We start from the raw sequence: 25,152 nt of genomic DNA on the forward strand, positions 1-25,152 counted from the left end.
GATCGAGGGATGATACGAATCTGCCTTGAGGAGGGAGCTGTGACCAGAGAGGAGGATGACCAGATAATGATGCTGACCAGGGAATGCGAGTACGATGGGATATTGAGGTCTTTTCTGATCATGTGAGGAATGTGCATGTGAGGAAGAGGGTACGAGGAGCTAAGGAATATCTTTGGAGTGAATTTCATTGTTAATTTTAACTTCTCCTCGAGGTCGAGCGCACACATTGTTTGCATGTTTATTAACGACCTTGTTATGCTCTCTTAGAATATGGAAAAAAGAAACATTTCCCAAGTTTTTTAGCTGATGATGGATTCTGGTGACAATCTAACTGAGTTCAGAATTTTTTGGTTTTGTATTTGAAACCATTTGCTGGATTAATATTGAGGAGTCCCTAATAATGATCGGATTCATATAGTTTCTTTTGTTTAGAATTTCGGATCCCAGAAGAAACCCGTATGCTTCTGCTTTATTATTTGATTCTATTCCAAGTCCCCACTCAAAGGAGATTGAGCTTGCATTTCCATGATAAAAAATATAACCACCTGCACTTGCTTTACTTGGATTAGATTTTGAAGCTCCATAAAAAAAACACATGGTCACTTCAAGGAATTTATCCATATCAAAATTCCTTTTCTTTCAATCAGATTTTCCAATCTTTTGGCTTGCAAAGAGTGGGTGAAGGAGGATAACCCATAACTTGAGGTTTTTCCAGAACAAAATTGATCCATGACTTCTCTTCATGTTGGAGAATGCTCTTGTCCATATTCTTTACTCCTTTAGCAAAAATAAATTCAGAAGCTAGCCCCCATGATTTGGCTAAAATTTTCCTGATTTCCGGCTTTTTGCTTTGAAAGATTTGCTTATTTTGGGCAAGCCATATTTTCTAGCACATAAATGAAGGGAGACACCTCCAAAACCTTTTTATCAAGTTTTTATTCTTAAAAGAGTAAGGATAGGTTTCTTTCCAATTGACATAGAATTTCAAGAGGGTGAGATTGAAATTGATGTTAACCTCAATTGGATGAATCAGCGCCAGCCAACAATCTTTAGTAAATTTGCAGCTTAGAAAAAGATGTTGAATTGTTTCTTCATTATTGCAGCACAACGGGCATCTTGAGGGCCCATGGATGCCTTTTTTCTTGAGATTTTCTGCTGTAAGTATCTTTCCTTTGAGCATTATCCACATAAAAATTTTGATTTTTGGAAGGCTTTCTGTTTTCCAAACAGATTTCCACAGAGGCCAATCATGGAGACCAAGGTCTGCTTGGAGCTTCTTATAGCCTGATTTAACTGAGAAGACCCCATTGGATGGGTTTCATCTAAATTTGTCTTGTTGTCCAAGACTTATAGGCGTTGCTCCCTTAAGATTTGAGATTATCAGTTTCCATTGATTGCTGAGGTCAAGAGGGAAAGCTGGAGGAAGCCATCCATCCCACAAATTATCTTCATGATTCCAAGATGAGATTTGGTCAAGAGTATTTATTCCTTTGTTTTTCATCCATGTCATGAGAGGTTGAATTTCTTGAATGTCTAAAAGAGGGGAAGATCCCATGATGCTATCTCTCCACAAATTTATATCTTGTCCACCTCCCGGGACTCTGGAAGTATTTTCCTTTATTAGAGGAAGGGATTTTCTAATGAGCTTCCAAATGTGCGAACAAGGCATGATGGGAATTTTTGAAGTAAGGAAGTGATGACGAGATGAGCTCAAGTATTTTGCTTCCAAAACTTGTTTCCACCAGGAGGGCTTTCCTGTTATGAATCTCCATATTTTTTTTCTCTGAGAGAGATGTTCATCAGTCTAGAAAGCCGAATAGAGATGCCACCATTCTCATACAAAGTTGTTACTTACTTCCAATTTATTACACTGATTTTTTTTTACTCTGTTTTACCCCCTTGCCATAGGAATTTTCTTATAATGAGTTCAATCTTCTTTTGTATTCCAATTGGAGCTTGAATGAGTGCAAATTGGTATAATGGAAGGGATGATAAAACAACTTTGATCAAAATAACTCTCCCAGCTAGATTAAGCAATTGCGTGCCCCAATTTTGAATTTTATTCTTCATTTTCTCAATGGAAGAAGTCCAAATCTCCAATTTCAAATTATCCTTAGATATTGGAAGTCCCAAGTGCTTGAAGTGATCCCAATTTTCTTTGAAGGGGACATCAAGAATTTGAGAAATGCACTGAAGAATTCTTGTTGTTGTATTCCAACCATAGATGCTACATTTGTGATTGTTTAGAAGGCAGCCAAAGACCTCCAAAAAATTTTCCAAGATTTTTTTATTCTTTTCGCGACAATACACGAGGCACCACCTAAGAATAGAGTGTCATTGAAAAATTGTGAATGATTGATGCTCTTGATCCCCCTACTTAAATAAATGCCTGTTATGGTGCCATTATGCCTGTTGTGCTCTAAGTTTCTACTAAGAGAATCTGCCATGATAATATAGAGGAAAGGAGAGAGAGGGTAGCCTTGTCTTAAACCTCTTGAGCTTTGGAAAAAGTTCCCAGGTCTTCCATTTACTAGAGGGGAAATCCAGGGCCCATTTATGCAAGCTGTAATGAGGGCTATAAAGTCGGAAGAGAATCCAAACTTTTGGAGAACAACAGTAAGGAAAGAGTGGTTGACACGATCGAAGGCATTGGCCATGTCTAGTTTTAGGATGAAGCCTTTTTCATTTCTAGACATGCTAGAGTGGATGGCTTCTTGTACCAACATTATATTATCAATGATTTTCTTATTAGGGACAAAGCCTCCTTGGTTTTCAGAAATCAAGTTGGGGAGGAGAGGTTTTAGCCGATTAGCAAGAACTTTGGAGATAATTTTATAGGAGGAATTGCAAAGGGATATGGGTCTGAAGGGATTAAAAGAGGAGGGCTTGGATTCCTTAGGAATGAGGGCAAGATAAGTGGAGTTGGTATTTCCACCAATTTTTTTTTTTTTTGAAAACCCATTGGATCATCTTTAAAAGGTCCTTTTTAATGAGCTGCCAGAAGGAGCGATAGAAAGAGATGGGAAACCATCAAGTCCTGGAGATTTGTCTGGTTGAAGATTCCAAATGACTTGGTGAATTTCATCTTCATCCACTTCTTCTGTTAGAACATAATTTGTATCTTTTGTGATTAATTTAGGATGTGACTTGTGAAGTTTTCATAATTTTGATCCCCTCGTTCTGATGAAAGAAAACTCTTGTAATGTTGATTCCACAATGTGCATATGCCTCAGGAAGCACCAATTTCTTTTATAGTTGTTCCTGCACCATTTTTATTTTTTTTGGATTATTTGGGTCATCTCTTGTTCAGAGGATTTGGTCTCCTGTATTAGGAAGAAGTCTGGGGATTCAGATTTAATAAGGTATTTTTCCATATTGACCTTCGAGGGGTGCCCGAGGCCTCTACAATTCCAGGAGACCATATTCATTATTTACTATTTGATGGAGCACAGAGGCCTTTCCCTCTCACATTCTGATTTGTTTTTTCTTTGTTTCCAACACTTTTCTCTATGTATGTTTCCATTGGTTGCTGTGTTCCCATTGCCATTTCCTTTATTGCTGCTTCATCCCTTATTTCCTTATTTTTTTTCCTTCCAAGCCTCTTATGACTATCAGAAAGGAAGAGGGATTCTTTTGACTGGTTTCTAGTCAGGATTCTATCAGAGGGAGGAGGGAGGGGGCTAAGCGGGGGATTAGGGGAAGAGGGGCGAGGAAGGAGGGGTGGGGTAGGGGGCGGGTAGGGGATACCTGAAGCACTGAAGATCAAGGTGGACAATTGGACACACATTCAACAACTGGATTATCAACAACTTCCATTCAAATGCAAGGTATGTCATGAATATGGTCATTTTGCTAATAGATGCCCAAAATATAGAGTACATATGTTTAAATATAAGCCTATGGAATCCATGAAGTAGGGACCTTTTTTGAAGATGAGGTCTCTGTCTTCTCGAGACTCAAAATAAAAAGTGAAGTAACCTCTTCCATAGAAACGAATAGATATTTTTCCTTATGTGGAAGGATACCAGTTTCTCTCTACCCATTTTTAGGAGAGGGACTAGACTAGTAAACTGTCTGACCAGTCCCTTCTCAGATAGAAAAATATCAACTTTTCTGGGAAATGAAGGAGGCAACACTATTTCAGGGATGTCTTTAAGTTTCTTTATAAACTTAGAGACAACAGGTTGATCGCAAGGAGGGCGGAAGGAGGAGATAAGGTTGGAGAAAGCCAGAGAAGATCCATCAAAGGGGGGCACAACAACAGAGTAAGCCAGATCCAGATCAGACTCTGGAGGGGCCATGGGAGGAACACACATAATGAAGGATGGGGGGGTGATATCAGGGGGAGAGTGCACCGCGGGAGCAGTTTTGACTCTGGTGATATCCAAAGGTTCATACATGGTTATAACTACTTACCATAACAACATGCTATGTATTTTCTATCTTTCATACTTATGAATACATGTGAAAGTAGACATTTTGATTCTTTTTCCTTTGTGATTTTCTATAAATATCTATGGCTAGTGTGTGCATGTAAATATGACAACCATACTAATGCTAACTATATTCATATAATAAGTAGTTATTTAGAAGTTGTAATATATATAAAGAAGGATATAAATTTTGGGCTACATTCTCATCTTTCTTGGTCTACCCCACCAAATGTTTGAAAAATGTTGAATGAATAACATTTCTATTTTGGACATCAACATTTCTTTGGCGACCATACTAGTGAACGTAAAGTGACCACTGGGTTTCTTTTCTTACACTATTTTTGTCTTTGATCTCATCTCTTTTTTTCTTTGGATTTTGTTGGTTTTAATCTTTGTTCTTTGTTTTCTTTATAAACCACACGAGTCAAATGAAAATATTAAAGAACAAAATATAGTCTTGGACTTGCTGCAACTAGCTCAAATAATACCTTTTGGACGTTGTTATAACTACTACAAGAAATGTCAATTATCAACAATGACAAATAAATAGTAGTGATAAGTGTCATTAATGGAAAAAGTGAAAGTATACCTTAATCAACAAGACAAAAATTTCAAACCTCCATTCATAACCATTACTAAGATGAAATATGAATTAGAATGTTCTACAAAAGAAGTGGTAGGAACTGTGACTAATTATAAGCAACCCAAGAATCCACCTTTTTATGTGTTTGAGAAAATCTTCGACAACATTTCCCACTACTGTCTTAATGATGGGGAATTAGGCCTCAATGTCATGTTTAAGACCATAATGGAGGAATTAGGATTGTCTTGTACTAATAAAGTATCTAGGAACATGTTGGCCTTTAATAAACAAAAGAAACCAACCATAAGGGAAGTTAAAGACATTACCTTGGTTACGTGTTCTCACCCTGAGATACGAACCACCTGCAACATATAAGTTATAGATATGGAAGTGAGTAACCATTCATTATCATAAGAATGGATTCACAATATCTAACTGGGGGATATTACTCCATGGATGGTACACATAACATCATACCCTAGGGACCTAAGAATATCATAGTCTATAGAGAGGAAAGAATAGTCCCTTATATTGAAAATCTTCCTCAACCCTTAGTAAAATATGTCGAAGATGATCTTGGAATCTAATCTATTTTGTGAAGAATAAGTTGAAAGAGGAAATAATTCTAATTCCTCTCACAATTCACATCAAGTTAGGAATATGTTTTTAAATGGGGCATCATTTCAAGAAATGGTGCATGAATCATTTTGGGAAATCCTCTTGGAAAGATGCACACATTTTTTAACAGATTAAATTTTTCATGTACGAACAACATATCATAATTGAAGCTTTGCTGCTTGGTTTGAATAATTCTCTTAAGCTTGGCTACTAAAATTACCTAACTGTTTTTGGAGATTTGGAGTTGATTGTAAGTTTGATTAAAAGGGTTTATATGCCTTCCAATAAGATTATGAGATGATGTACTAGTTTGGATTTAGAAATCATTGCAAATTTCAATAGTTTTAATATTAATCACATAATCCAAAGTATGAACACCATTGCAGATGACATAGCTACATATGCTGCAAGACCTGATAGATTTGATATGTCTAATAAACTAGATTGTCCTATAACATCCTTATATAGGTTTCACCTACTTGATAATGAAGAGTCATGACAAACCTTTGAAGATGATGATACTCTTCATGATTTCCTTGTTAGTGAAGTTCAAGAACCCTATCGGGTCATAAAACTGGAACATAACAAATATCCCAAGGGTCTAGCTCCTTTAGAAGATACTTTCTCACCTAGTGATGCAACTTAGGTTGAAATCCCAAATAATGCATTCAACAAAATAATTGATGAAACTATTCAAGTTAATATAGGTGTTGAAAACGAACTTAAAATATTATACTTGTCAAAACATGTTTCGTTGAAGAAACATAATTTTTTTTAAATCTCTTCTGTGAATTTTTTATGTATTTGTGTGGTTTTACAAATACCTAAAAGGTTTTGATCCAACAATTATGAGTCATGCAATTCCTACAAAGAAAGAACGTTTCCATGTAAGATAGAAACATAGACCCATAAACCCTGCCTTGGAGGCAACTATAAGTGTTGAAATATATAATTTGCTCTCCTCTTATATCATTTTTCCAATCAAGTATTATGAGTGTGTAGCTAATCTATGTATAATAAGGAAAATAATGGTAAATTTCGCTTATGTGTATATTTTTGTGCCGTCAATAAAGCCAATGTGAAAGACAACTTTCCACTCCCAAAGATGGAACTACTTCTACAACAAGTAGTTGGTTCTCATATGATGTCACTCTTAGAATGATTCTTGGGCTACAATTAGATTTATCTTAAGAAAAATTCTAGGCACAAGACTACCTTCACCACCAAGTGGGGAACTTATGCATTTTTTTCTATAATAAGAATGGATGAGTTTTATTAGGAAGAAAGGTTGGGCCTGAGCCAAACAACTCTATTACATTCAGCTGTGTGATTTCTGGCAATTTAGAAGCCTCAAAATCTGACTTTATCCATTGGACTTTCACTGATACATTTGATTCTTATGGGATAAGTTACAGTTCCTTGATTAGCGCAGAATATAAAAGCAAGGGAGACATATGTGGATCATTTTCACTTTTCTCTATTAGGGTAGGACGACCTTGGCATTGCCCAAAATTGGTTCCAACATCTTCGACAAACTATAGCCTCTGTTTATGAAAAAAGTGCTAGGTCGTTTTGTTACCTCACTGTTGAGAGTTAAATGCTTAAGTCGCATTAGCTGTCTAGCCCGATGAGAGATTCATATTATACTGTTGGAGTAGTGATGGATCAATATCTGGCATCGACTGTGATCATCTTCTTTTAAACAACGTTTGTCTGTATTTGTCAAGGCCGTGGATCAACGTCTATCTACAGAATTTGAATGAGAAAGTGTTTGTCTGTGTGTGTCAAGGCCATGGATCAACATCGGTCTGTAGCATTCGAATGAGGCTTGGGTGTATGTTGCCTGCGCCACGCATTGGACATTCATGTAGGTAGAGATATTGCATAGGGAGAATGTAACTGCCCTGAATTTGCTCTGCTAGTCTTCTCTGTTAAGGAATTGGATGCCTTTCCGTTGCTTCATCGTTCTTTGACAGAGAACCTTGTGCTAATAGACATCCCTTATTTGCCATTATGTCAGCTTCCTTATTCAGAGTTCGAAGGATATGGAAGAATGAACAGGTAGTGAAGTTCTACAACAAATTTCTTATTCTTTCAAGAGTCTTGTTGAGCGCTAAGCTATTGAGATGATCACCAGTGTTTAGGATTTTTATCAAGATTTACAGATCCCCAAACACTTGAAGGTTTTATCCTCTGTTCCCCTGAGCAAGCTGACATGCTTTGAGCAGTCCTAGAATCTTGGCCTGATTATTAGTGCTTTGTCCTAGGCCCCAACTGAAGGTGTCCTTTTTGTGCCCGTCTGAGGAGTAGATTGCTCCTCCTGCCCCTGATATCCTTGGATTACCTTTGGAGGCTCCATCGAAGAATATCGATACTTTTCCTTGTTTTTTCCATCATTTTTGAAAGTCCGACTCAGAGATCTGAAGCCGCCACTCTGGATTGAGGCAAGGCCGGGTGGGGTTCTTTTTATTACTGGCCTGCCTCAGGGACTCACCTAGCCATCTGAGATCTTCGGGGAGGAGAGTATTGTCTGACTTATGGGGTCTATTTTTGTAAGTTTCCAACAGCAAAGCTTTGGCTTTGGCAATCACTATATTGGTGGATTGTAATATGTTGTTGAAGATGGCTTCATTCCTAGCTAACCAAATTCCCCAACGGATGTATTTTGGAATTGCATTCCAGATTTTTGCCCATGTTGATTTTCTCTTAAGAGTGTGAGGATAGCGCTCTTTCCATGAGATGAAGAGACTAACTACTGAAAGCTGTGTTGGAATTTGGGTGTTTAGCCCCAACATTGCTTGCAACCAGACTTCTTGAGTGAAGGGGTAGTCGATGAACAGATGTTCAATCGTTTCCTGAGTCGTGCAACAGAGAGGGAATCTATGGGGACTGATAATTCCACATTTCATTAAATTATCTCTAGTGAGGACCCTTCTGTGCATGAGAATCCAGCAAAAGAAATTGATTTTTGGGAGATCGAAGGGGTCCCAAACATGCTGCCAAAGTTTTGTAGAGTGGATCTGGGGTTGTTGTTCTTGAAGAGCTGCAAAGCCCTGCCGTGCTGAGTAAGCTCCGGTCTTCCCCCAGCCCCACTTGTCCCTCGAGTGGAGATGCACAGAAGCCAGACCAGAGAGCTTAGCTAGAAAAAGATGAAGTTGAGGGAGCATCCAGTCAGGGGGGCGATGGAAAGCCCAATTGCTCCAGTTCCATCTAGAGTCCCAAGAGCATATATCAACAATCTTGTGAATACCTTTCTGAATGAACCAGTTTCGCAAATCTGGAATTTCAGGGGCAAGATTTAGGGGTTGGAGGCCCATGATCTTGTCTTCCCAGAGCCAAATTCTTTTTTCATTTCCTGGGGTTCTATGGAGATGGTCTTTAAAGAACTCCCAACCTCGGTTGCAAGGCTTCCATAGCGTGGTTCCTTTGTAGGAAGCTCCTTCATCCATATTATTAACTGAGAGTCCGTGCAGGTACTTTTTAATTAGAACTTGACTTACAAGATGTCTTTGATTTGAGAAGATTTTCTAGAGAATCTTACCTCCCAAAGCCAGATTGGCCAATCTGGGATCTCTTACCTGTAGTCCGCCTTCAGATATTCGCCTTTTCACTATGTCCCAGCTTACAAGGTAATTTTTTTTTTTGGTTCCCTTTCCTCCTTGCCATAGGAAATGTCGAATCAACTTAGATAGCTGTTTGGTGATCATTTTTGGAGCTAAAAGAAACGAAGCCTGGTAGATAGGAAGGGAGGAGAGAACTGATTTAAAAAAAATGAGCTTCCCGGCTGTGGTGAGCCACTGCCCACCCCATGTAATCATTTTTTCCTTGATTTTACTGATAGTTTCCATCCAATGAGGGGCCTTGTTGGTTTCCAATGTTAAAGGCAAGCCTAGGTACTTGAATTTGTCCCAAGAGACATAGCCGGTGAAGCCCAGGGCTTGGGCAATCTTGAGAATAGTTTGCTGGTCTATTGCCTAGCCATACACTGTGCTTTTCCTCTTATTGACCATAGCTCCGGAGACTCTGCAGAAGCTTTGGATTACTCCATTGAAGGTCCTTGCAATTTTAATGGAGGCTCCTCCCATAAGGATAGAGTCATCAACGAACAAGGCATGATTGATTGGTGTTGTTCCATTTATCACCCTGATGCCTGGAATTGTCCCATTGAGCTTCTCTACTGTAAGATTTCAGCTAAGGAAATCTTCCATCAGAATGTATAAGAAGGGGGACAGAGGGTAGCCTTGCCTAATGCCCCTCGAAGCTTTGAAGTAGTTTGTCAGCCTGCCATTTACTAGAGGGGCTATCCGAGGTTCTCCAATACATGCTTTAATCAATTTTATAAAATCATAATTGAAACTAAATGCAGAAAGAATTTGGATGAGGAAAGAGTGCCTTACTCGGTCAAAGGCGTTCGCCATGTTCATCTTAATGAGAATACCTTGCTCTTTGCGTTGATGGCTGGAATGGATGATTTCCTACACTAGTATCACGTTGTCCAGGATGTGCCTATCTTTGACAAACCCACCTTGGTTGGGAGACATGAGTTTTTCTAGCAACGGCTTTATTTTATTTGCAAGTAGCATGGTGAGTATTTTGTAGGATGCATTACATAGTGAAATTGGCCTAAAGCGGTCAAACACCACCGGGTTCGCTTCTTTTGGGATTAGTGCTAGGAAAGTTGAGTTTGTGCTTCCTCCCACTTTGGCTTTTCAGAGGAAGCCTTTGATCATTCGGTACAAATCAACCTTGATGATGTCCTAACAGATTCTATGAAAATGGATGGAGAACCCATCAGGTCTTGGAGCTTTGTCTGGTTCCATCTTCCATATGACATTGTTGATTTCATCTTCAGTGAAGGGCTTTAATAGTATTGAGTTATCCTCCTTGGTAACTAGTCTCGGAACATGCTTGAGAAAGTCTTGTGCTTCCTCGTCATCATCTGCACCTTCTTCTTTGTACAGCTACTGGAAATGAGAGGTTGCAACCTCTTTTATTAGAGTTGTTCCTTTGAGAACAGCCCCGTCTGATAAGGTGATTTCAACAATGTGGGTTCTAGAAAGTCGAGTTTGAATTTGCTTGTGATAGATGGCTGAATTTTCGTCTCCAGACACGAGCTAGAGATTGCGTGATTTGAGCCTCAAGGATTCTTCTTCCTCTATGAATGATTAGAGAGTGATATTTTGGAGTTCTTGCTCGATCTGAATTTCTGAGTAGGTAATGTCTTGCAGCTCCAGGCCCCTTTGCAAATCAAACAATTGTTTCATATTTTGTTTTCTATGGCTAGTAGGGGAGTCTGTGGGATTTTTTATCCATTCTTTCAAGGTTGATTTGGTGGCTTTTAGCTTTTTCTCCCAGACATAGCTGGGTGATCCAAGAACATGGATGGACTAGGCCTTCTTAACTGCCTCCATAAACCCATCTCTGCCTGCCTGGAGAGGGCTGAAATGAAAGGGGATTGGCCCCAAATTTTCCTCTTCTTCTAGCAGAAGAAGAATGGGTTTATGATCTGAAGTCAACTATGGTAGAATTTTTGTGGAAATGATCTTCTTCTCGAAGAGGAAGCTACTCTGAAGTAGGAATCTGTCCAATCGGGCTGAAATGTGCTCCACCCCATTTGTGTTATTTGTCCATGTGTAAAGCCCTATTTTAGGCCTAAATTCCAGTAAATCACATTGTTGAATTAGATCTTCCACGAAGGGAAGGAAGTGTTCCCTGCTGCCGGTTCCTCCTCTTTTTCCTTTGGGTTAAGGATTAGATTGAAGTCTCCTGCTAGAATTATATTCTTGAGGGAGTAAGCTTCAAGGAAATTGGTGAGGGTTTGCCAGTAGACTTTCTTTTCTGCATAGAGGACAGGTACGTAAAGATTAAAGAGAGCAAAGGTAATCTTACTAGGAAGGTGTCAGAGTTCGGTGTAAATCCAGTGCTGCGTCTGAAAGGAGCTCTCAAGTAGAAACTTGTCTTCCTCCTAGAGAGTGGCAAGTCCATCACATGAACCCCTTGCACTTATTGTTTTTCTGGCTTTTGTTTTCCATTTTACTTTGCTGAGTTCGAGAAGGGCTTCCCCTTCTATTTTAGTCTCTTGGAGCATAAGGATCTCAGGAAATTGTGATTTCAATAGGTTCTTGACTGCTTCAGCTTTTGAGGGATTCCCCAGTCCTCTACAATTCCAAGAGACTAATCGCATTATTTACTAGTAGAGGGTGGGGCAGTACCTCCCTTGGGAGGCCTGCTTCTAGTATTTCTGCCGATAAACATCTCAATCGTGGGTTGATTGCCTTGCATTTTTTGTCTCTCCGCCTCTTCTTCTCTAGCTTCTCTGTGAGATTTCCTCCCCACTCTTTTCGAGGGCCTCTCAGTTGTCTCATCTTTCGAGGATCTCAAAATCTCTGGAGTCTTCTTCCTTGTCATATCTGCATAGGTTGGGTAACTATAGACACCTTTTCGAGTTTTGATTTGGAGAGGGCCTGTTTCCTCCTACCTTTTGTTTTCTTTCATGGTGATGGCCTACTGTTCATTCACTTTTTCTATTGGATCTGGGAGTTTTTCTGGTGTGCTGAGTATTTCAAAGGGATTTGTGGGAATGTCTGATCTTGGAGGGACTAAGCTCCCCTCCGCTTGGAATTTGGGAGGACCACCACTCCCCGTGAACACTCCTTTCCCTTTGTTTCTGTTGTTCTGCTTAGTTGTTCCTGGTTTCTGGACCTGAGTCCATTGATCTCCTTTCGCATTATCGACCCCTTCCTATGATTTATTTTTACAGTGCCTGGCAAAGTGTCGATAGCCCTGGAAATGCCGACATTTAAATGGGAGTTTCTCATAATCTAAAACTTGAATGTGAGTCCAATCAGCCACCATGAGTTTTATAGCTTCAGGGAGGCCTTCCTCCAGGTCTACTTCTACGCAAATTCTCGCACAGGAGTACTGGTCCCTCCTTTCTGCTCGATTGATGTATTTGCCAAGTTTATTGCCTATGGTTTCTAAGGATTTGGGGTTCCAGCAATGCAGAGGTAAATGGGGCAAGCGCACCCAGACAGGGACAATCGAGGGCACATCTTGTGTCAGATTGAAGTCTGGAGTCCATTGATTCAGATACAAACCCTGAGGCCCCATGAAATACGAGCCATTTCTGAATATGAGGTTCCTGCCTTCTGTCGCTTCAAATAGAAATACAGAGAATCCTTTGCCGACGAAGTGACTTTTGATTCCTTTCTTGATAAGAGATCGACAGTTCCTTTGCACCCAGGCATCTACAGCGTTAGGTGAGGGCCAAAGCCTAGTGAAATGTCTAATAAGCCCTCTTTCTGCTAGGTTCAATGTCGCTTTGCAGGGTTCTTCAGTCGACAGAGCAACTGTGGGGATGGAATCCATTCTTTTGACAAACTTCTGCTGGTTTTCGGTTGTTGGCCGTTTATTGCATGCCACTACTAGATCCCAGAACACAGCTAGCTCAGGTGGAAGGGGCGGATCCAGTTTGCGGCCCCCTCCTGGGGAAATGGCGCTGGTGCTGCGCGTAGTCTCTCGCTTTGGTTGTGTGACTCCTCTCATGTGTGCAGAGCTCCCATCTAGCAACGCTCCTCGTAACCTAACTTATGCATTTAACCGAATTCCATTTGGTCATATTATTGTTGGGGCCACTTTCCAAAGGGCCATGAATGTTGCATTTGATGATATGATTGGAGTCATTATTCAAGTATACTTGGAAGATCTTTCTATATATTCTAATCAATGAAGCAATTATTTGATCTCTTACGAAGGGTATTTATTCGCTATCGAAAATATGAAATATCTTTGAATACTTCAAAATTTGTTTTCAGGGTTAAATCTGGAAAGTTACTTGGACATATAGTCTCTAATTCTTGAATTAAGACAGATCCTAAAAGAGTAAAGGCCATTTAAACCCTTCATCACCCTAAATCCAAAAAAGATATTCAATCGTTCATGTGAACGATTAACTTTGTAAGGAGGCTCATACCCGAGTTTGCAAGAATAGTCAAACCTATAAATCACATGATAAAGAGTGACAAAACCTTTCATTGGAACTCAACTGCTAAGAATGACTTTCGACAAATTAAGGATGATATTTCATCAACCCTTGTTTTTTTCACCCTAGACTTTACCAAAGATTTTATTATATACACTAATGCTACTAAAGAATCCATTTCTGCTATCTTATTACAAAAAATCAAGAAGGGCTTGAACAACTTGTGTCATTTATGAGTCAGAGCTTTTTCGACGAAGTGATGAAATACTCATTAATAGTTATTTAGGCATCTAATTCTTGGTAAACATATAGAAGTTGGAACTCCTTTACAAACACTTAAATTTATATTATCTTAAAACCTCTTGTTTAAAAAATTAGCCCATTGGTTAAATAAAATACAAGGACATGACTTAACTATCACTACAACACATAACAATCAAAGGGAGAGATATAGCTTTACATTTGGATAAAAGTTTACGAAATAATGAAGAGGTTAAATTGCAAAAAGAATATTTTTTTGAATTATATACATTCAAGGTGAAAAATTAGACTAAAATGAACATCCTTGGTATCATAATATTATTTAATTTGATTCACCAAATATAACCTAAAAACTTAGATAACATACAGAGGAGAAGATTAAGACTAGATGATTCTAAATATGTATTCATAGGAAATATCAGATTTCAAAAATATCCAAAGGGTATATTATTAAGGTGTGTCAATGATAAATCTACAAATGAAATTATTAAAGCATTACATGGTTCTACTCATCAGTTTGACCATGTTGGTGGTCATTTAACTGCAAAAGCTACTGCTTACAATATTTTTTTGACTAGTTATTAATGGCCTTATATTTTTCGTGATGTTTTTACATTTGTAAAATCTTGTGATGAATGTTAGCGAGTAACAAGAAGATTGTAGTATTTATTCATCCCTTTGAAACCGATCATCTCAACTTGTCCTTTTCTCAAATGAGGATTAGATTTCATTGGACCCATTAATCCATCATCCTTAGCTAGACACATTTTTATCTCGACTGCAACATACTACTTTACTAGGTGGTCTGAGGCAGTCCCTCTCAAAAGAGCAACCAAGGACCAAGTTATTAACTTTTTTGAAGAAACCCTCCTTCCTAGATTTGGAACCCCGATCCACATTGTATTAGATAATGGACCTTCATTCATTTCAAACAAATTTGCTCTTTTCTGCAACAAATTTGGTTGTAAACATTCCTTCTCTTCATCATATGGCCCATAAGGAAATGGACTTGTTGAATCTAGAAATAAAAATTTGATCAAAATTCTTAAGAAAATCACAAATGAAAATTTTCAGACAATGGCACACTTTATTGCCCTATGCCTTATGGGCAGACAAAACCACAACTAAACTCAGCACTGGGGTAACTCCCTTTCATTTAGTGTACAATCAGGAAGCTATTATGCCCATAAAACTACAATTAGCTTCCTTTCACTTAGCATTTTAAACTAAAGCATTCCAAGAATATGCTTTGATCAATAAATATCACGCTTTATTGGCATTAGATGAACAAAGAACTCTAGCTTTAAATTGAATTGAAAGGGAGGAAAAGTATTGTTAAGAAATATTTTGATAATAAGGCTAAAGATGCTACATTTGAAGTAGACCAAGAAGTATTTTTGTGGGACTCCATGCAAGTAGATAAAGGAAAGCATACAAAGTTTAAAAAACTATGGATTGGTCCTTATAAAATCATTTCTCTAATCGTCAATAATTCATATCTCATGAAGGATGATGATGACATGATTATATCATACCCCACTAATGGAGCACACATGAAACATTACATTGATACAACTTCCGGATCCATTCAATCTTGATCATTCCTCCACTCTTCTTTCTTAGTTTTTTGTTATTTATTTTATTTCTAGTTGTCATTTGCTTTTGAGTTTTCTTGTTGTTGTTTGTGGTTTATACAATCCCTTTTTGAGTTGAATTTGAAATGTCAATTATATATCTTTCTTTAAGACATATATAGAAGAAAGTATAGTTCTTTTTGTGAATAAGATAGAATATATTACTGTGGAAACTGACAAATTACATAATTTGGGTTGTGTGGGAGAGAGAGCCTGACACAAGACCCAATCGAGAGCCCTGAAATGGCCATAGAATTGTCTTTTTTATAGTGCAACCATGACAAAAGTGGGTTTTGAGTACAGAGGTGGAAACCGAGAGGAACCCTCTTTACAACATTCTCAAAACTGAGAGTATAGAAACCGAGAGAAGAGAAGAAAATTGTAGCGAGGATGACCGATAAAAAGTTATTTTTCTCCACGACAGAAAACCATTCATGGAGGAAGAAAAACAAAAAGGAAGTTGACGAAGTCACTCCTGGTTGATGGTTACCAGATCCTCGTCCAGACGAATGGGAGTCTCTTGAGAGCTTCCCTCCTGCTACGCGCTGGTGTTTTTTCAACATGTGGAGGCCCCAACGGCCTCTTTCTTGATGCTTGGGGATCCTTCAATAATCGAATGGACCTTCGTCATCGATTTATTCTTGATAAAAGTGTAATGCGGTGCATATCAAGTAATGAATCTACAGTGGTGGATGGCTTCGACATACATCACAAACTTCTCAGTACTTTGGTCAATCTTTGTTTCCAGTGCCTTGGTGTGCTCCTCCTGCTCTTGCATTGCTAACCCCATGATGGTTTTCATTTGCCACCATGTTTCGATAGTTCGTGCATAGATGCTTTTGTGCACTTGGGTGAAAGCAGGGTCCGAAATCTAGGCAAAGTCAACATCGACTTCCTCAGTAGTGACTTCTCTACAGTGAACATTTGCTTGGGCTTCTAATTCAGAAATGCACTGATGAGTTTTAGGATTTACCACCGCCGCGTAGCATAGAGCTACGCGCCTTATAGAGGTCTTTGTGCGAGTGGTGGGGGGGTGAACCCAAGGACTGCCAGCGGGAGGCTGCGCGATTGCGCACATCTCCCTGAATGGAACCATGGGTGGAGCAATTATTTGGGGCCATGAGAGAAGCAGAAGGGCTAGGGAGCGAGGGGAACCAAAGTGCGAAGGACCAATGGTGTGGGATAAAGGTAGAGGGAAGAATGAGGGGGAGAAGGGGGAGGGGTAAATATATAGAAGCCGGGTGATGTCGGGAGGTAGGGAGAAAGGAGAAGGGGTGGGAAGGGGAAGCATGTGAAGTTCTGATGCATGGCAGTGGAGGAATGTCTGAGTAGAGAGGATGTGACTAGGAGGCGACGGTCACACAAGGGAGAGGAGAGGTGGTAATGCGGGCGCTAGAATCAGGCAAGCCAAGGATGAGTCTATGCACGTTTTCCATCCACCTGTCCTTCCAACGAAACAAAGAATCGACCTTAAAGTGATGAAGGGTATGCAAAAAATTATTGTTTGGTAGAGTGATTATCTTCATCATTGATTGATGCACATTGATGACAGAGTTCACCTTCCTCCAATTCCTGCCACGCTTGGGACTTCAGGCGTAGGGTACCAGCTGTACCATCATTCACCAGTCTATTTGCGAGTTTATTTCCTTTCCTTCTGATTGCTTGAAAGTGGAGGCATGCCATGCTGTCAATTCCCTGCTTGATCCATTGTATTATTTTGTTTAGGCAACAATTTTATGAAAATTTGTTGACCTCGATGCCCGCTTGAAGTTTTTTTCCAATCTGAGTGGTCAGCATGGAATCTCCTTCTACAGTCAGAGGACTGAGCTTTAGGTTGTGCGCTATGGTGATGCCATTTTCAAGGGCAAGAATTTCTGCAACATTGTTTGTGGTTGAACCTATATTTCCCTCATATATCCAGATTATCTCTCCTTTAGAGTTTCACAAGACTCCTCCAAAACCGGTTGGGCTCGGATTCCCCTTAGTTGCACCATCATAGTTGAGCTTGAAAGTCCCATTCTTTGGCATCCTCCAGGTGTTATTTTTATTTTCAATCCTAGAGAGGGGGGTGACTTCGTGGACCTTGATCTGAAGGAGATCCAACATTGAGAGAAATATCTCTTCGAAGAAGATGGGAGGGGTTTTGAGAGTCTAAGTAGGTAGAGAGGTCACTATTTCTCGGATCGCACTTTTGTTCTTCGAGATTATGATTTCCTCCTGGGTGGAGATGCCACGAAAGATTCTTGCATTGTGCTCCTTCCACAAAGCCCAAAAGATTAGACCATGAATTAAATTCCATGTGTGGTTAACCAGAGGATGTGAGGAGAAGACAAGTCTCTTGTTCGTGTTGGTACTTTGAATGGATGAGGGCTCTCTATCAGAGCTATTGAAGACTAGAGAAATCCAATCCCATAAATTGGATGCCAATGGGCATACATTTAACAAATGATTGGGGGTTGTTTCTTCTTGCTAGCAGAGAGGGCATCTCGATGGGCCAATAAAGCCTTTTCTTCTTAGGTTGTCCCACTTTAAAGTCTCTCTATGCATGAATAACCATAGAAAGATAGATATTTTCGACCAATGCTTCCTATCCCAGATTGCGTTCCACTTCGGTTCTAGTTGAAGTTGATCTTGCTTGTCTATGTATCTGTAGGCTTCTTTTAAATTGAAGTGTCCTGCTGAGTTTCCCCCCATCCGAGTTGATCCTCGACAGAGTCAAGGAGGATTTGTATTTCTTGTAGTTCTGATGAGAGGTTCGACCAGGCTTGGGGGTTCATATGGGGAGTCAAATCCTCTTGTTCCATCCAAATTCTCCATATGTCCTTTTCGTCACTCATTTTCTAGTACTTGCTGACTTTGATCTTCCCTCTGTTGTGCATGTCAGCCTTGATTTGGTAGTAATGATCTTGATTAAGTTCCGAACTTTGTTGCCAGACCTCCTCCCAGAAAAGAGCCTTGTTTCTGTTGCCTATTTCCCAGAAACTATGATTTTGAATGATATCCCTGTTCTCCCATGCTTGGTTCCAAATGTCTGAACCTTTGACATTTCCATTGAGCCTAATGATTTTCTCTTGCGAGAGGGAGGGGGTATAGTTTTCTTTCCATAGGATTCCCTAAAGGGAGTTGGGGTTTGCAATCCATATCCATAAGTTTTTGGCTCCCAGGGCCTTTCCCAGGAGGTATATGTCTCTAAGACAAAGGCCACCATCTTTTTTTGGCTTGAAATTTTTTTCCCATGCCACCAGAGCCCATTTCTGTTTCACCTCTCCACCTCTCCATAAGAAGTTCCTATGAAGGTTTTGATTTTGTTTGAAACCACTTTTGGGGCTGCCATAGCCGAGTACAAGTAGAGCGAGATGGCCTGTAAAACAGATTTGACCAGGATAAGATGATCTGCCAAATTGAGATATCTGAAGGTCAAGTTGGCAATTCTTTTCTCAATCTTGTTAATCAGGTTCTCCTAAGTGGCCTGGGAGAGAGGCCTATCTGTAAGGGGAACACCAAGGTAAGTGGAGGGGAAGGTACTAATGGGAATGGCTAGGAGTCTGGCGATGTTCCTGTAAATGGGCAGCAGAGTGTTAAAGAAGAACAACTTGGATTTTAAGGGGTTGATGGAGGTTCTAGATGCAACAAAGAAGTTCGACATAGTGGACATGAAAGAGGAGGCTTATTTGATAGATGGGAGGCCCATGAGAAGGGTATCAACCAAAAATTGCTGGTGCGTGGATGGGGGAGCAGAGGCATGGGGTTGGAGACCAAAGAGCTTTTTATCTTGCAAGGAAGAAAATATAGAGCGACTTAGCCCTTAACCATTATAACAAAGAGGAAGGGAGAGATTGGATCCCCTTGCCTGATACCCTTGGAAGGATTAAAGGGTTGCGAAGGGGATAGAGCGACTTAGCCCTTCAACCATTATAACAAAGAGGAAGGGATAGATTGGATCCCCTTGCCTGATACCCCTGGAAGGATTAAAGGGTTGCCATATCCACTTGATGCTTTCTTTGTGGAACCCAAATGCAACCATGACCTGTCTTATATAGTTCCAACTAATTTTGCCAAAGGGTTTGGACATATCAAGATGAATCACAATACTAGGTTTTTTTTGGGATATAGGAGAGTGGATAAGCTCATGAGAGAGGATGATACTATCCATGATTTGCCTTCCTTCCACATAGCCAGACTGTTGATGGGAGATGAGGAGAGGGAGGATGGATTTAATTCGATTAGCGAGAACTTTGGAGATTATTTTGTAGATGACATTGCAAAGGGCTATGGGCCTAAATTTGTCTAGGGAATCAGTAGAAATGCCCTTGGGAATCAGAGTTAGGAAGGTGGAGTTAAGGGCTTTAAGGACAAACTTTTGAATTTGAGATTCTTCCACAAGGGCATGCACTTCCAAATTGATGATAGGCTAACAAGCTTTGTAGAAATCAATGGTGAAACCATCCGGACCTGGCTCTTTGCCATTAGGCATTCCCATGAACACATCTTCCACTTCTTGGAGGGAGACTTTCCTTAGGAGCATTTTGTTATGGTCCTCCGTGAGGATTTTTGGGATATGCTTGGTGATTTTTTTAATGTCCTCATCTTGGTCATTCCTTGGCTCTTTGAGAAGCGAGTTGAAATAGTGATTGAGCTCTATTTCCAACTCCTCTTGAGAGTGAATGGGATGACCATCTTGGTTCTTCAAAGCCAGAATTATGTTGTTTCTCCTATGCTGTATCATTGTTTTATGGAAAAGAGCTGTGTTCCTTTCCCAACATTTCAACCAATTTATTCTGGATTTTTGTTTCCACAATTTTTCTTCTTGGATGGCTCTTTCCTCCCAGCTTTGTTGTAGTCGTTGTTCCTCTTGCTTACTATTCTCCATTAGCCCTTCTTCAATTATGTTTTGTTGGAGAAGTTCCAGTTGATGCTCCAAGTTTTTTTTATCCGTGATGATGTTGCCAAATGTTTCTCTATTCCATTTTTTGATTTCCTCTTTGATATGTTTTAACTTTTGTTGGAAAGTGTACATTTTGTTTCCAGTTCTGATGGGAGTGTAAGTCCACCATTGTTTCATTTTTTCCATGAAGTCTTGGTGATCCAACCAGAAGACCTCGAATCTAAGAGGTTTATTTTCCAGACCATTGGAAATTTGAATCTTGAGAGAGATTAGCCAGTGATCAGAGCCTGCTTGCGGTAGGATTCTTGCCTCCATTTCCCAGGAGGTAAGATAAGTTGCCTCGGATAAAAGGAAGCGGTCTAAACGGGAGGCAATTTGACGGTCTCCTCCTCTTCTGTTATTCCATGTGAAAATGCCATTGCTGGTGGGAATGTCGATGAGGTTGAGGTTTTCAATGGTGGTGAGGAAAGCTTAGAGTCCTTATCTACCTTCTGGATACCTCCTTTCTTCTCAAAATAGTTAGTTATCATATTAAAATCATTTGCTATGATTTTGAGAGGATGGTGAAGGGGGTCAAGCAGATTGGAAATGTTTTGGAGCATTTTGATACGGTTTGTCACCTTGTGCAGGGCATAAATATTAGTTATGAAAATGCTCTCGTTAGTACCTATGATTCTCAAGATCACTATTATGGAATGATGAGTGGCCAGAGAGGATATGAGGTCGAATTTAAAGTTTTTCCAAAAAGTCATTATGCCCCCCGCCATACCTGTATCTGTGTTGGCCAAGGAGCTGTATGGCTTGAAGCAAGAGTTGAGAAGGAGGGGGGTGAGTCAAATCAAGTTTAGTTTCTTGAATTAGTAGGATGTCAGGATGATCAGACATGATTCTATTTTTTAAGATACGTTTCTTCCCAGGACTGTTCAGTCCCCTAATATTCCAAGAGATGCAATTCATTGACATGGAGATGGGTATAGAGCCAGAGCCTTTACCTTTCCTTCGTTGATTAATTTGGCGCCCAGTTCTTGGAGGAGCTGACTGGTGGTCTTTCGACCTTGCTTTCAGCTTGAGCCTTTGAGGTTGAGTCCTTCTACTAGAATATTTGCTAATATGCCCTTTGAAACTGTGCTTTCTTGTGCTGGATGGTGAGATTTGAGTTTTAGTTCTTCCTGGAGGAGATAAGCTCCTTCGATTTTTTGTAATTGTTGTTCTGATATGGCATTTATTCCTTTTTGTTTCCATTCCTCTGCAATTGTTGCAAGGTATACCCCCTCTAGAGCTTCCTCTATGGTGCTTTCCTCTGTTTTTATTTGCTCCATTTTGGTATCCTCTTTCGCATGCTCCTTTCCTCTGTTGGTATGATTTGTATCCCTCTCATCATGTTCGCTGTCTACTGGGATCATTTCTTCCTATCTTGCTTCATCTACTATCAGTTCGTTATTATCCATTTTCTCCTGAGTACTATTCAATACATTGAACTGGTTCTGGCCTACTTCTTTAAATAGGTTATTCTTGGGGATAACCTTTTTCCTGTTGTTCTTGTTCCCGGAGATGACTTTAGTAAATCCTTCACTATATTTTCGTTTACTTGCTTGCTCTTGCGAATGAGGGGTTTTATTCATTGGACAGTCTCAAAATAGATGCCCATGCTCATGACACTTCCTGCATCGGAAGGGAAATTTATGTTCATAGTCTATACTTCGTAGCAAGACTTCGCCCCTGAAGATTAATTTAATTGCTTCTGGCAGGGCACCAAAGACGTCTATATATACGCAAATTCGGGCATAGAAAACATAGTGACCCGTTCTGGTGCCTTCAGACATTTTGATGTTCTCCCCCAGTTGATCTCCTATACCTTTTAAGACTGAAGGAGCCCAATAATTAGTTGGTAAGGAGTAGAGGCATACCCAGACTGGAACCCTCGTAAAATCCTGTTTTTTTGGTGTGAAGTTCTCCCTCCAAAATCTCATGTATAAACTCGCTGAATTGTAGAAATAGGGTCCTCCTTCAAATATTTTGTCTTTATCTTCTAGGAGGTAAAAGATGACTGCGAAGAATCCTTTGGAGCCCAACTGAATTCTGGTCTCCCCTTTGGGTTTCCATTTGCTTTTAATCCACTAGTTCAGGGCTCTTTCAGTTGGCCAGATGCCCATGAACTTGCATATTACTTCATGTTCTTGCATGTATTCTCTCTATATTGCTACCCAGGGGTCCTGGATTTCCAGTTTTGGGATTTTCTTGGCTTTGGGGTTGCAGTTATTCTTAGTCTTTTCCCCTGATCCTGCGTCTTCTCCTGAGTTTTTGAAGGATTTACGTTAGCAGGGAAGGGTATGTCTGTGGCCTTGCCTTTTTCTGCCCGAGTATCCTTGGTTATCCTTTTCGTTGTGTCTTCGTTCCTCTTAGGCAACTCTTTTTGATGTAGATGTGTTGTTTCTTCTTTGTCAGAGTTTCCTCCTGGTGGCATACAGAAGGTGGCGCTGGAGGTAAGCTTAATGAAGAATGAAGCCAGGTCTGGCGGCCGACTAAAGACCATATCCTTGAAGGAGTGGGCGCCAGGATGTTGTTGTGGATCCGCCATGGCGAGCAAGGCGCCGAAGGCCTGAACCAGAGGTGCGAGGGGAGGTCACAGAGAGCGCTCAAACCCTAATTATTGCTTAGAAGAAGGTATAGTTGGCCTAGCTGCAATTATCACAAAAGACGAGGACAATGTTATTACAACTAAGTATCAATTATTGGTAATGAATTTTGAAAATCACGTTGACATTTTTATCACAACAAGATATAAAAATTACTGACGACTTCTATATTGATTTTGGAAAAAGTTGTTTCTCGATACATCTATTTTATGATGATTTCAAATACATAGGTGAGCGACTACTTCATTTTTGTGAGCAGGATTTTGGGTTGGTTTGGTATATATATTTTTTTTTATCCTATGAAACCAGAAATCCCGAGTTCAATACAATCACCTATATTTCTTTGTGGAGTCGCTAGTTGTTGATACCAACTTTCATCCATATTCAATTTTGTATTAAGCTACAAAATTATCCTCCATCGTTGCATTGTCATGCTTAAAAAATGACCCCAAATTTTTTATTTTGGCCTATCCCATGACCAAAGGATGGAGGACACCACATAAGAATGCTTGTTATTTTATAAAGTGCATGCTACATGATATGCATACTATGTTCAAAATATCAAAATGAAAATGTGAAATAATGGCTACTGTAAATATGCATATCATGTTACCTTAAAACACATGGTTGGAATGCTATATGCAAGTCAAATATTAGATCCATCTAACATTGGATCTATCATGCGCTGAGAGGGATCAAATCCCTTGAGGTGCAAACCTTCTTTTTGGCATGTAGAACTTGAGGAAAAGTTTGCACCTCAAGGGATTTGATCCCTCTGGGTGCATGATAGATCTGGTGTTAGATGGATCTAAGCTGGTTCCAGTTGAAGGAAACAATGTTACATTTTTAGGTTATCATTATTATGTATATGCTTGAGATAAAATTCAAAATTCACATTATGTTTTCTTTGCTTGGCATGACCATAGCATTCTCTTGTTTATTTTGGTTTGTGTTGCTTTCCTTGAATCGTTTGTATGTCAGTGTTTAGATGCTTTGAGTAGTTTGTGTGTTTATGTGTTTGGATTTGGATGGTAATGTTTGTGAAGGTTATAATTGTTGTGTTATATTTTTATACGTGTATGTAATTGTTTATTAGTAATTAGTTGGTGATGAAGAAGGAAGACAATGTTGTCAATAATTTGCAGGAAGATTGATATTGCACATCTATTTCATTTAATTTTAGGTATCACAACTTTTGACAACTAATTAATTCTAAATAGTGTTCCTCCAAATATTACAAAATATATCTTGAAGAGTAGTTTTAATAATTTACTGCATCAAGATTACTCTTGAAATAATTTGTTTCTTTTTTTATGTTAGAAATATTTTATTTTCTTCAAAAATATTTTGATGATATTTTTTTTTATTATCTATAGTCTATTTTGCGAAGTCAAGAAATAATGTATTTTTGAATTTCTTTAATGAGTGGCCAGATTTGTAAAATATTTACATCATTTGTAAAATAATTACATAATGTAAAATATTTACATTATTTATTTCTGCAAACAATTATCGCATCTCCTCCGAGAATAGTTTGATTTGTTTTGATGTTTATAAATATATATTTTCCTCTTATAAATATTTTGAATACATTGTTTATGCAATTACTCTATTAGTAATTTTGAATATATGTAATTGTCTTTTAGTAATTAGTTGGTGATGAAGAAGGGAGATGATCTTGTCAAGGATTAATTTGCACTTTGCAGGAGGATTGACTCTCCACAGCTTTTTCATTTTAATTCTAGGTATAACAACTTTTGATCGCTAATTATTTCTTAATAGTGTCCCTCTACCTATTACTAAATATACCTTGATTTTTTTAAAGTAATCTGTAGCCTCAAGATTAACATCTAATGCATCTAATGCAAACAATCAAATAGGATTAGAAAACAACATCTATACTGAAATCAATGCAACTAGTGCAAGTAATCAAATGAGATAAGAAATCAACATCTACATTGAAATCAATGCATCTAGTGAAAACAATCAAATAGGATTAGAAATCAACATCTACACTGAAATCAATGCATCTAGTGAACGCAATCAAATAGGATTAGAAATCCACATATACACTGAAATCCATGCATCTAGTGCAATCTATCAATAGGATTAGAAATCCAC

General features: G+C 39.2%; 1 protein-coding gene across 1 annotated transcript; it reads right to left on the minus strand.

The window, feature by feature from the left end:
* Nucleotides 1-8,027: 8,027 nt before the first annotated feature.
* Nucleotides 8,028-8,951, minus strand: LOC149139997 (uncharacterized). Its single transcript, XM_089450872.1, has one exon. It carries the CDS (start codon nt 8,949-8,951, stop codon nt 8,028-8,030), a length of 924 nt encoding a protein of 307 aa, XP_089306998.1.
* Nucleotides 8,952-25,152: the final 16,201 nt, after the last annotated feature.

Source organism: Pinus tabuliformis, chromosome X (assembly GCF_031772625.1).
Source record: "Pinus tabuliformis cultivar Carrire ecotype Pingquan chromosome X, CPIR1, whole genome shotgun sequence".
Classification (NCBI taxonomy): domain Eukaryota; kingdom Viridiplantae; phylum Streptophyta; class Pinopsida; order Pinales; family Pinaceae; genus Pinus; species Pinus tabuliformis.

What these genes read in the sequence shown, in the direction of transcription:
- LOC149139997 (XM_089450872.1), bottom strand. Translation starts at nt 8,951, where the DNA reads ATGGGCCTCCAACCCCTAAATCTTGCCCCTGAAATTCCAGATTTGCGA.